Source organism: Bactrocera neohumeralis, chromosome 4 (genome assembly GCF_024586455.1).
Source record: "Bactrocera neohumeralis isolate Rockhampton chromosome 4, APGP_CSIRO_Bneo_wtdbg2-racon-allhic-juicebox.fasta_v2, whole genome shotgun sequence".
Classification (NCBI taxonomy): Eukaryota; Metazoa; Arthropoda; class Insecta; order Diptera; family Tephritidae; genus Bactrocera; species Bactrocera neohumeralis.
Window position 1 is genome coordinate 1,568,673 of NC_065921.1, and position 13,781 is coordinate 1,582,453.

Here is a 13,781-nt window from a genome sequence, read left to right on the forward strand (position 1 = left end):
ACACAATGTGAATTTTTTAATATCAAAACCAGCTGTTTTAAAAATCTCCAAGGTCAGTGAGGACAGTCTACATTACGGAATCGATTAAATGTAATCCAATCGTTTCAAATTTTTGGTTGAAACATGGTATTACGTTTATTGGATAGGGTTTAATTTAATGAATGACCCTTTTACTCTGATGAGAGTCCAAACGACTGGCGAGTTTGTTGTTTAACAAACACCAGTTTTCTGTCAATGTGCCTGTTATCGTCTGCATGTTTTTTGTCATTGTATTGAGCAAGTTAAACAGTTTTCTGCCTGATAGGCTATCGGTCTACATTGTACAATTAATTTGGTTTCAATATAAAATACAATAAAAATTAGGTGGGCCACGGTCCTACATCAGTCTACAGATAAGTAGCCAATGAGGAGGGAAAAACACAAAACCGGTGTGCAAACAGAACAGGTGAAGTATTGTAAAATAATAGATTCATATGCACATATATGTACAACTGAAATGAAGCGTAAAAACATACATATGTACATGCTCAAGGTGGAGCATAAACCCGTGCAATGGAGTGTTGTCCAAACATATGCCGCTTAGCAACTGCTTGCAAAATAAATACGAGCATACTTGTAGTAATATAGAATACATGGTCACTTTCACTAAGCTGTCTTCAACAACAACTGTTGCAAATAGTTTAAAGTGATTACCTAATATGAAAATTTCACGCTTAATTTCTTTAAAAACACATTTATTAACTAAACGGTGAACATGACTCAAGTTTGTGCTAGCAATTACCCTGACCAAAAGTGAATTCGGAAGATATTTCCAGCTATTAATTTGTGAATTTAAAATTATTTTCAAACTACATATATTATGCAGCTGACCGAGAGGTGGAAGTCGACGTGACAATGTCATTGTTCAACCAACCTATTTTTGGACTTTTTAACTTAAGCTTAAGTTAATGACAATGAAATAAACAATAAGGATGTACATAAGTATAGACAAATGCGAAGCCTTTCCGATTAGAATTATAAACCTGTGAAAAATTATGCATTGGTATGTGCTTATTGGGCATTGGTGGAACTTATCATAATAGTTTGCTAATAATATTTATTTCATATCGAACATTCCTAAGTGTATGAGTAAGTTCTCATAAAAATTGAACCGTTAAGACCTTTAACCATATGTGACAGGTATCTACATATAGTATGTTCTGTTCTTCCAAGTCAATCGTTAAAAGATCTTTTTGAAAATATATAAAAAGATGCAATATTTTAAAAAGTTCAATGACCGATTTCGACTTTTTTGTGAACCGATACCATGGAGGCGGGCATCTTTTTGAATAACAAAGCCATTAACGTCACTGTAAATCTCTTCAAAAGCAATATCATTCTATTTTTATTCTTGGTATAAAATCAAAATCAGTGAAGGAAAATGGCATGCAATTTTTGGATACAGTTTTTCGGTTATTTTTCAGTAATAAAAGCACACTTAAGGTATTTAAAATAATATTTGTATAGCATACATACATGTATACAGCACCGGCCAATACCAAAGTACCCTTGTGCCATTTTTCAAGTGTTTGTATTTATTAAAACAATGAAATCATAATATATACATATGTACATAGGTGTATTATATGGTATGGTAAATACTCTTAGCTTCCCTAATTCTCTCTGGGATATTTCTATCAATTAATTTGTGTTTCATTTATTAGACATGTATATATTTATATATGAACGTGGATAAAAACACAAGTAAGGAAGCGCTTAGTTTGGGTGTAACTGTAATTTGCTAACCTTCTCATGGGGTCAAGGGATACGAAGTTTAATCTATATACATACATATGTATCTTAATTTTTGACTCGTATATAGACGGACAGATAGACATCAGGAATTCTACTCTCACGAATCTTATCGTTTCTAAATATAATATATGATCGTTTCTCAGAATTTTAAATTATTATACTCTGTGCAACTTGTTTCTGGTGGATAAAAAGTCCAAGTTAATTGTGCGTTGTAATTTACTGTTTCAGAATATTCTTAATTAGCATTATTATTCTTAAATTGACGGTCATACTGTGTAAGCTGCTATTTATTATTGAGTCGTTCGCTCCAAATTACGATAGAATTGGTCATAATGTTGTTTGTTGTTAGCATTCAAAGGCAAGGATATAAGAACTATACATTTTTATAAATATATTGAATACTTCCAAAGGTACATTTTGAAAATTGAAATCATGTTAAAGCTAACCCAAAAATCGTTCAACCACTTCATCACTCATACGCCACCGCTTACAGCTAATGTATAATGTATAACAAAATAAAGTTCATTGACTCATTTTTCGGTTTTAATGTGAGGCAAGACGAGACTCGACATATAGACTATCAAGTTAGAAGCCAAATTACACTGGCGTACTAAATATTCGCCAATAAAAACATTTTAAATTTGTATTCTAAAAATATGATTTGGCTTATCAGCTCATGATAACAGACAACAAAGAACAAGAAAAAGTGTTAGAAATGTTACCGAAGTTATAATACCCTTCACAATTACAAAATATTCCTTAAAAGAACTTGATTTTGATCGTTCAGTTTGAATGGCAGTTGTATCCTATAATGCACTGATATCTGCGGTTCTGAGAAATGAGCAGCTACTTGGGGAGCAAAATACGTGTGAAACTTTTCAGATCGATATCTCAAATACTGTGATACCAGTTCGAGTATATTACAGACAGATAGGCGGACATGGCTAAATCAACTGAGCTCGTCACGCTGATCCTTCATATGAGTATTTTATAGGGTCTTCGATGTTTCCCTCTGAGTGTTACAAACTTCATGACAAACTCAATATACCCTGTTCAAGGAATAATAAGAGTGGGAGTTTGGCTGCTTTGCTGCAAATACAACACATTCTCGTATGTGCTTATACAAACATACATATGTATATAGAAAATAAGTGTATATTTGAGCATACATATATATTTCGTTTGTTTTCGCTAAGTTCGTAAATATCAAAAAAATTCTAATTTTATTCTTACTGGCGTTGGAAATACAACAGCGCATCACTATGGCTGTTTAGCGCTGAAAACGGGTGTTGACGGGCACCAAAATAAAATAGACTTACTTAAAACAAATCTCCTAAAAATAACAAAAATAGAATGCGCATGATTTGTGGTTGATTATAAAAAATAAAATAAATGGCTTATATGTATATTATAAAATATATATTATTATGAACGTAAGTACTAGGGTGCACCTTAGCTATACGGGAGAAAAAAAAATATAGCGTACAAGGCATCACACCCCCCCAAAAGTTGCCAAAATTTTTTGCAGAACATCATATTATACTCTAATGCAACTTTTGGGGAGGTGTGATGCCCTGTACGCTATATTTTTTTTCTTTCGTATACCTAAGGTGCACCCTAGTAAGTACATATCCACGGACTTATGCCCCGCAGGAAACTTCAGATAACTATAAAAACTTATTTAATATTACTTACATTTATCAATTGCAACCCGATACTAGCTTCAAATCGGGTAAATGCGTTGATAGATATTTAGCTAATGAAAATTCGAGTTAAGAATAATCTAAAAAAAACCGGTTGTGAACGGACTTACAGTTGGTAAATATTAATGGGGTGTCCAGGAGGGATTCCTTTCATTTCTGGTTTTCTTTGAGGGTATGCACACATGTATGTTATGTGCTTGTAGCTTTGTATTTTATAGTATATCTACATATTTACGAAAATAATACACTGTATATTCGTGTGTATGTAGGCATTTGTGCCAAAGTATTTACATATGTATGCATTTATATCAGTTTTAATAAGTGAACATTTGTTCTTTAACTACTCGCTCACAAATAATTCAACACTCGGTGTAGAAATAACTTATCACTATAATAATGTTTATTTAATTAATTTAGTTCACACATATTTACAAAATCTGTACACATCATACGCAGCTGTAAGTGTGGATGTTTTTTCCGTGTTTGCTTTTATTATACAGAGTAAAATAATCGCAAACAGCATAATAACAAAATAACAAAAGAAACAACACAAACAACTCAAACAAAAAGCAAAAAGTTGTCAATTTAGGGTAAGTAAGTAGGTAGTTAACTGATAAGAGCCATTATTTGTTGTCTGTCGTAAGATTATTAAATCGTCGCGCTCACCTCGAGATAAGGCACAAAAACAGCAACAAATAGCTATAATAGAATATGACATTATCTAGTGCTATTTGACTGCTGGCAATCCTAACACAACATAGCCCATAATAGATATTTTATAGGTATGTATGTGTATGTGCTCAGCTCGGGTTGCATACTTGTACATAAACATACATACAGTATATAGTATACTTATGCCTATATGGATAATAATGAGTGTAAGCGGGGGAACACGGCAAATCGTTGAAGTTAGTCAGTCTGGTGACCGTAATTGTGGATTTGTTTGACCCCTCTCTGTCCAAAAACAACAATTATCTATGAAACAATGACGCTAACCTTTATTTGATTGTGCCAGTAAATTTTATTTATTCCAATTATTTGTCCGATTCGCTACTTTCAGAGTTTTGTCGAAGATAGTTTGGCAAACAGTGAAGATCGTGACATAAAAATTGAACATTTTTTACTTAATGAAGGTAAGAGACATTTTGTCTATTAGACCTTTGCTGGCATTATGACAATATTTATACAAATACTTATATTTACCATATACTTCACAACCGTCTGTATTTTTCGGGATAGAATTAATACCAGGAATTCATAAATTAATTGACCACTCTCCCACAAATTCATGGATATGTACTTGTATATAGATTGTACTTTAAGATCGAAAAATTCATTTTGTGGAATGAAACAGTAAATACTTTTAAACTGATCATTCTTTTTGCGAACGTGAGTTCTTATAAAATATCAAGATTGGTTCCGCCACAGCAATCTTTCCAATTTTGGCAGAATATTGTTCAAAAATCTGAACAACCCTGTCAATTTGGTAACTGAGGTATAGTTTTATTTTCAGGTTTTACAAGAGACCGTTGTATGAACGAAATATTATACTTTCTTTCAAACATGTTGTGAAAGCTTAAAAATAAGAAACCGATTATTACGTTGCGCGAAATGCGGAGCAAACCAATTTAATGTGTGAATAAAGATTTCTTTCCTTCTTTTCACATGATTTCAATTCTGAGACTTTACTTTCTTTCCAATGGATCGTTCAGCATTTGTATGGAAGGCCGATTTCCGTTCTACTTCAAAACATTCTGATTAATACTTGTTGATACAAATATGGCATCCGGTTTTCAACGCCTCAAAGGAGGTCGATTAGCTTTCCCGTGCGATTCTGTAACTTGAGACAGTCTCAAGTCTCTAAATTTGAGATTTTAAGTTAGAGACAATTTTTGAGACTTGAGATGATATTGCTATTCTGTAAGTGACATTCACAAAATCTATTACATTTCATTATTCAGAGATGTTTTTACACTTGAATGAAAATAAATATGTCGATAACAAATATTAAATTTTCTATAAGATAGTCAAAAAACATAATTATCAATAAAAATAAAAATATATGTAGACTTTGTTTCATAATATTTACGAAATTTATGTAAAATTGATTTATTTTTAACCTTTTCATGTTTGAGTTGCTTACAAAATATAAAGAAACGACAATCGATTAATATCTATGATGATCTCTATTCAGTATATTCAAAATGGCAGACAAGAGTTCTTTTTAGTTTTGTGACCTGCCAACTACCAGGTCTCAATATTTTGAGACTAACGCTAGAGACTGTTTAGTGAATAGTAACTAGTCTCAAATTGAGACTTTGCCTCAAAATGTCTCAAATAGAGACTAGAGACTGGTTACAGAATCCCGCTATTCGTTCGCATTCCATTTCCACTTAATTTGCACGAAGAATCGGAGGGTCATGCACTTTACCCAATTGAAGTAGACTTTCTTACAAGTATACAATCAAATTGCAATTCAATAATTATAAGAGATTTAATAGACAACAAGTGGAGGCTTTCTTGAGTCGATACATCTATTTCGATTTGACATCGAAGAAAATTCAAGAAATTACCCCGGATTTAGTGAACTTTAAGTTTAAAAAAAATTAATAATACACTGTTATTATAAGTATTTTTTATTATCTCCTTGTCATTGCAGACAGCCACATTGTTCAGGTGCTCTGTTTTTGTCAATAACAAACACAATTCGGATTTAAAAAAGGCGTGCCTGACCTCAGGCAAGTCGTATTTTCTTGATCAAATTGCAACAACAAAGAGCAACATCAACTACAATTATGCAGTTATTTATACAACAATACGAGTGACATATGGTTACATAAACTGCAACCGCTAAAAACCGTCTGTGACTATAGTGACTCGTAAATTAAATCGTAAAAAATATGCAACTTAGTGTAATAAAATTTAACTATAAACAATGACAACAACTAATTGCATTCATACATATTCACATACATATATAGATTTAAAAGCAAGTGTTTCTAATTCTGACTTTTCAGAAAAGAAGGAAACATATTAATTTTTCATTGCCTTGCGTCGCAAAAAAAGTTTTGTTTTTGCTTTCTGCACTTTTTCGTAAAGGGTAACTTTCAAATGAAGTAATGGCCTTGATCATGAATAATTAATGTTAGAACACTCGTTTCCTCGATCTCTTGATCTTTCATTGTCGTTCCTAGCCAACGAACTACTAGTTCGAACAACAAGGGCCTTGGAATGTGAATACAGACTATGTATGATGTTGCATAAAATGGACCGAATTTTTTACAAATTTTAAGGAATGAAAAGCCTTTCTTGCGATCTTAGCTCAAAATTTCACAAAAAGTTAAATAGATACACATCGAAAAATATCAAATCAGGCTATATTATTTACGTTATGATTAATATTATGTGTTTAATAGGCGAATGCATTGACACGTCCGCATTGTTCCTTAACCTTACAAAGGTTTATATAAGTAATGTTCCAGAGCTTGCCACTTGTAGATTTATTACGAGTATTTCGCACCCATATACTCGTATGTAATTACATTTCGTGCTCTTGATAAAACAATTTCAAAATCGTGCTCCATATGCCATAACAAATTTAGATAGAATAAAGTATCAGTAGAACTCTATACAGACGTGGATATATGTATGTACAATAGGTATAAAAATTCATTTACTTGTTCATAATGATCCGTCTGGTGTACCAAGGTCGTATGAGTGATATGCGTGTTTTTGCGACGTGGATTCGCACTGCCCACTTTTAGAATGCATTTGTACTTATACTTCGGTGCATAAGAACATGGCACGACGGTCTTAATGCAAGGAAACTTTGAAAAAGTGCATGTTACTGCAATGCATGCAATAAAAAATATTTATGGTATGCATATGAATAAGCATATCAACAACAACGGCACATATTTCAGCCATGCAAATAACAATTGTGGTTAGCGGCCGGTAATTAACGGCGCGTCACTAAAAATACGCTTGACGTAGGTCATGTTTTCCGTTTTCAGTATTCGGACTCGGTCTTGCGTTTCTAATCAGAATATAGCGGCGGCCATGGTGGGGGCGGAAATTGGTTGCTGGGGCCTGCGCCTAAACTCGCGACTGGCGCCAGGCGGGCCGTAAAAGTGTTTTTCTCGCCACATTATTTGCGTTAAAGTAGAAAAATGTTAATGCATTTTTGGTTTTACGAACTTGTTGAGCATTCAGAATTAGCTAGATGAGTACTACCTTCACTCTGTGGCAACAGTGCGCGTAACAATCCTATGTACTTATATAATAGTAATAAATTTTATAAGCAAAAACAATTTAGTTTAAGTCAAATTGAATGGGTCTGCCATCTACAGAAAACCACTACGATTAATTTGGTAAACCTTTGAACGTAAATTTTTTCAGATTTTTGATCATTTTAATCAGTTCCAGCCACCCTGTCACCAATAAAGCCCCGTGACATAAGGATGGTAAGTATGAAGTATCTATTCAAAAAAAGGGAACGTTTTTTAATTCTTTTCAGCGTTATACCTGATCCTTATATTTATCTTCAATTCGTAATACTGACTATCCTTTTGTAATATCGGGAGGGTGGAAATTATATCTGGTCATTGTCCCATATCTAAAACTAGAAATGTTTCTAAAACGAACAAAAAATAAAAATACAAAAAATATGTGAACATCCTCCAAGGCCATGCAAGACTTTACCACGTGTCAGAAGTAAACTTTACTTGGGTCCTGATAAGTTTGATAAATTGTATTACCTTTACCAGCCGCAATATGAACACATCCGTGTTTTTTTAAACTCATGCAGGCCCAACAAATCGAGGTAACTTTTTGAACATTTATTTGTAAAGAACAAAATATGCATTTCGGACTTGGGATGTATGCGATTTCATGAATTGCACGTAAAATCAACCAGATATCAATAAAACACTTATTTAATATGAGTACAAACGAAACAAAAGAAACACTTAATTGATTACAATTATTGGAGCCATTAAACTCGGACTCTGGACAGCAAATATAAGTCGAGATAAGATAAGGAACCCGATAGATCTCGATTCATACGTTGCTCGAATAATTGTTGAAAGATGAAATAAAAACAACTAAGCAAGTAAAAGTATACCAAAAACAATAAAGTGAAATACAAAGAAAATTATTGATCAGTAAAGCGATGCAAATCCAGCCTTTTGTGCGTAAACTTTTTAATAAAATAAAAAATGCAAACTGCTTATTAGCGCTACGTGCCTTTGAAATCTATAAAACAACTTAAATCACAAAACAGAGAAAAAATTGCTGATAAGATAGACTAAGTGCATTTGTAAATATATGTATATACTTATATTTCTATTTGCAAAAACAAACAAGGAAGAGCTAAGTTCGGGTACAACCGAATATTTTATACTCTCCCAATTTTCAAATTTTCAAATTTCAAAGCCGGTAGCATATTTTCAGGTTTCGGTAAAAATAAGAATAAATGAGAAATGAGAGATATAATATATGGAACGTATGGGGAAAACATCAACGAGAGGATCAGAAATCATTATGTTAGGGTTATGAGGGTTGGTCTAGGGTCTATACCAGTTTCATTTTTATTTAGCATTAGACTACTTAATTTTGAAGAAAACTTGTGCACTTCATTCCATTAAAATATCAGACATACGACCTTCAGAAACGGTTAAATGTGAGGTGAAAAGTCGCAAATTACTATTCAGGGTATATTGAGAGGAAAGCCTGGACATGTTTCCACGCAATTTCATGGAGATGACTCACACACTAACCGATATATTCGGCATAAAAACTGGTAGAATTACGAAGATCTTTACATATAGTATATGGATGCTGTATCCAACAATATACTTTACTTTTTTACTAAAAGCCCTTTATTTTAAGTATATGTATGTAAGAGCATTATAGGTAATATTGAAAATCCAAGCCAAGCAAGGAAGAACTAAGATGGTGTGTGACCAAACATTTCATACTCTTGCATAAGAACGATGGAATAATATAATGCACCAAATTTAGATAGTTCCCGAGATATAAAGGTATATAACGGGTGATCCAAGTAGACGTACTTTTTTCAATATCCATTTTCCACTGATCACGTTCTGTAAAGAATGTATTTCGCTCGCTTTGTTCAACTTATGGTTAACATAATCGGCCTACTGAGCGTACTATTCTCAACGCCATCACCCATTTAAAGACCCAGCATTCATTATTGGATAATATTCGACTGCATAAACCACGTCCAGTGAAGAAAATATAGCAGCCGTAGCTAAGAGTGTACACGAAGACCGTGGAGAGTCCATTCGACACCGTTCGCAGCAACTCGTACGAACGTATGGAACGACTTGGCGCATTTTACGTCGAGATCTTAAATAGAAAGCGTACAAAATACAGCTTGTCAAAGAACTGAAGCCACTCGACCTTTCTATCATCGCTTCGCTCTATGGGCTCTTGGAAAGTTCCAAGATAATCCGACGTTTTCGAGCCAATTTTTTTCAGCGATGAGGCCATTTCTAACTCAATGAGTGTATAAACAAGCGAAATTACCGCATATGAGACGAAGAGCAACCTGAAGAGATTCAAGAGCTGCCATTTCATGAAAAAACAATAGTTTGGTGTCGTTTGTGGACCGGTGGAATCATCAGTTCATAAATAATGCCGGTGAGAACGTAACCGTCAATGGGGATCTAATGATAACCGACTATTTGATGCCTGAAATTGAAGCTCCTGATCTCGGCGAAATTTGGCTTCAACAAGACGGCGCCACTTCCCACACATCGCTTCAATCAATGAATTTATTGGGAGAACCTTGGATGAGCAGATAATTTCACTTTTTGGGCAGGTCAATTGGCCACCAAGATCGTAAGATAACACACCGATAAACTTTTTTCTGTGGGGATATATAAAGTCTAAAGTCTATACGACTCTATACGAGTCGTCGAAAATTGGACTCAATGGATGGACCATCTGAGATGGTTAGGCGGCCATTATTTGAAGAGGATAATCTTCAACGAATAAATGCCAAAGAATGTTCTTTCGAATGATAATAAACATACCCCATTAAATTTGAAGTTTCTGTGTTATTCTTTAAAAAGTATAAAACCTCGAAATGGATCACCCTTTATATATGTAGGTGTTACAAAGAATCGTTAGGTGAACAAAAATATTATACACCGCAGCAACATGTTGCGAGAGTAAAAATCAGAAAGTGTACATATATACACTTAAGTATGTATGCATTAAATGATAACCCTAAAGAGTATACGCGCTATAAAAGTGCATATACTGCATATAGGTCAATGAAAATTAGTTTTTTAATGAACAACAGACAATAGGTATGGTATTTAAAACTTTTAAAAGAAAAATTAGAGCTTTGCTGAAGTACTTGTTATCAAGAGTATTCGTGATCTAAGAATTATTGTGAAACCATTGAAATCTCACGTTCAAGAATGGACGTTGAGAAATATCTACAATATTACTCGCAAAATCTTTTATAGCGAAATAATGTGTAAGTAAAATAAGAGTGTTCATTCGAAGCAAACCGACAAACTAACAATTAGCTAATGCTAAGCTTTATCCGTTAATAAAATAACCAATTAATAAAAAATGAATCATAAAAAATATTGACTGTAAGTAGAATACATGGGTTTACTTACATCTTGGCCAATTTGTCCCATATCTGCACAGAACTCAAACATTGAGAAGATGCGAAGGGGCAATCGAAATCGTTCACACGTGCGATTGTATTGCAATCAGCAGTCAATGCACAAATTCAACATACACAGCAACTTGCTACAAATGGCGGCGAATCAGGTTCAGGTGGAGCAACTCTTAAACTGCTGATCTGAACAGCTGCACGCCGCAACGAAGGCCAGATCTAACTTTTCGCCGGTGAGGCAACGGTACTGTGTTGCGCACGCTGCCGTACCGTGTACGTACGGGAGGGTTGGAGAACTGTTATGGTTTGTTTAGTATTTCTGTGTTCACGCGCAATTAGATTTCTCCGTTTGTTCAACTTTAGGTTATTCGGTAACCTTACTTAGTTCAGTTGTCGTTTCTATAAACATGCAATACTGTTGCAGTCTGGGGCCGTAGCTTCGCTATTAGAGTCAAATAGGGCGCGACTTTTATCCTTTTGTATAAATTACTTAGTTATTGTTTTCATTGACGATTTATTGATGAACTTGTATTTTTAACTTCGTTACGAGTTACGAAGTGCTCTGTTCGATCACAAGCTATTCGTATCACGCGTGTCGCACTATTTGTCCACTTTTATTGTAGTTACGAATGCTTATTCGATTGCAATCAACCGTTACAACAGCTTATTTACCTCACACGGTTGGGCTCGCTACGGTCAACTAATAGAAATGCAGTTTCGCTGCAATTCACCTCTCTTGCTAGCTGTTTAATTATACGCTCTTTTTTGCACAATATTTTTGTATTTTATTTATACTAATTTCCACACCTTCGACTTGTTCGAGTTCTTTTCTTTGGCACTCTTTCACCGTCTTTCTTTTGATCTTCCCCTCCTCCTCGTCTAAGTTAGTTGAGAATTCGGTTAGAGTCGTCACCATGCGTCGCTTTGCAAAGCGTCAAACTGGTTTGTGCTGGAACACCTTGCTCCGCTGCACTGTTGCACTGTAGCACCGATTTCTCTTTGCTTTGCTCTGCTGCAGCTGTCAACTGCAATTTAGCCACTGCAGATTGCTTTGTTCAACTCTGCACGGAGTGTTTACTCTTTCAACTCAGCTGTTTTGCTGGTGTTTCTGGTTTAGTTAGTGTTGTTGGCACCGCTTACTGTCATACAATGTTGCTATCGCTGCAGTTGTTGCAGTTGTTGCGTTTGTGGAGCTTGTTAAGTTTTTCCGTCTTTTGCCTATTGTAATCCCAACGCGGCGATTGCTATCTGGGTTGTGATTGAGACGCTTGAAGGTGAAGATCGCACGTCGTATATTGATGAAGCTCAACTCTTCGATGCGTTGTTGTAATTGCTGCAGTTGTTCTTTGTAGTGTGGTAAAGTCTTAACTGTAATGGTTCTGTTTTTGTTTTTGCTACTCATTTGTATATGCAACAACGTGATGGATGCAAGCGCGGCGTTTGCTGCGACAAATCGTCAAATTGTACAAAAAATATCGAATATATAACAGCAATTATGCTTTGCGCGCGCAACGGTAGTTGCTGCGGAATAAAATATTGCTCACACTATGGAGAGCCAACCATTAAATATATTTGATCAGCTGTTGATTTTTATCGGTTATTCACGCGGAATTTTGAATCGCTTCCTATAAAGTTTCTATTGCCCAGTATATTCTGCAATGAAAGGGGAATTATGTGAAAATGTTATATTTAAGAAACGGTGTGCTTATACTATAACTATGATAAATACTATTTTTGATGGTTAAAAGAGCTTGATTGCGTAAATAAAAATGACTTTTTAAAGCAAAATACATAAGTATGTATGTATTTCAAACTTGAAATTATTTTGCCGATTCTTGGTCTTGGATTCATATGTACCAGATATACTAATGTACATATAAGTATGTACCTCCTCCTGCCAGCTCGTGCTTGGGCTGAAATTAAAAAAATTCGAAAGTTCCCGAAGTTCGAAAGTCATTCAACCCATTTGTGACATTTAGACATACCATTATAAGAGAAAGATTATCTTTTAATTTTAATTATATACATACATACATACATATATCACATATTGACCGACATTTTCGATCAAAAATCAACTATAGGTACCGGGGTCTAATATTCGGTAGATAGGGGCTTGGACAGATTTAATTGGATTTAAACAACTTTTGGTCTTAAGGTTGCAAAGTTTCCACAGATGCCCCTTACTTCTATGATCCCCTGTACCAATTTACAGCTTTATATCATAATTTGCTGCTTAGTTATGGTACTTTATATGTTTTCGGTTAATGGCGATTTGGGAGCGTGGCGTGGTCCGATTACGCCCATCTATGAACTCGATTTTTTTTTGTATTAAGGAACCCACATACCAAGTTTCATGGAGATATCTCAATTTTTACTTAAGTTACAGTCAGCCGGATTTCAACTTTTCTCGTCATTATGATCATTTATATACATACATACATACATAGTATATCTATCTCGCTTAGTTTTACATGATACGTACAACCGTTAGGTGAACAAAACTATAATTCTCTGTAGCAACTGGTTGCAAGAGTATAATAAACGGATTTTTGTGACAATATAGCAGACGTAGAGGGAGGGGTAGTGCACAGTTCCCTCTCATGCATATGTACAAACTGCTT

At 34.5% G+C, this 13,781-nt stretch overlaps 1 protein-coding gene across 3 annotated transcripts in view; it reads right to left on the bottom strand.

Moving 5' to 3' along the window:
- Positions 1-13,781, bottom strand: part of LOC126757670 (sestrin homolog) — a 71,219-nt gene that overhangs the window by 38,429 nt on the left and 19,009 nt on the right. For all 3 annotated transcript variants that reach the window (XM_050471758.1, XM_050471759.1, XM_050471761.1), the window contains exon 3: positions 11,156-12,810. In XM_050471758.1, the coding sequence (XP_050327715.1) occupies positions 11,156-11,197 (42 nt within the window). In that variant the 5' untranslated portion in view covers positions 11,198-12,810. The remainder of the gene's footprint in view (positions 1-11,155; positions 12,811-13,781) is intronic.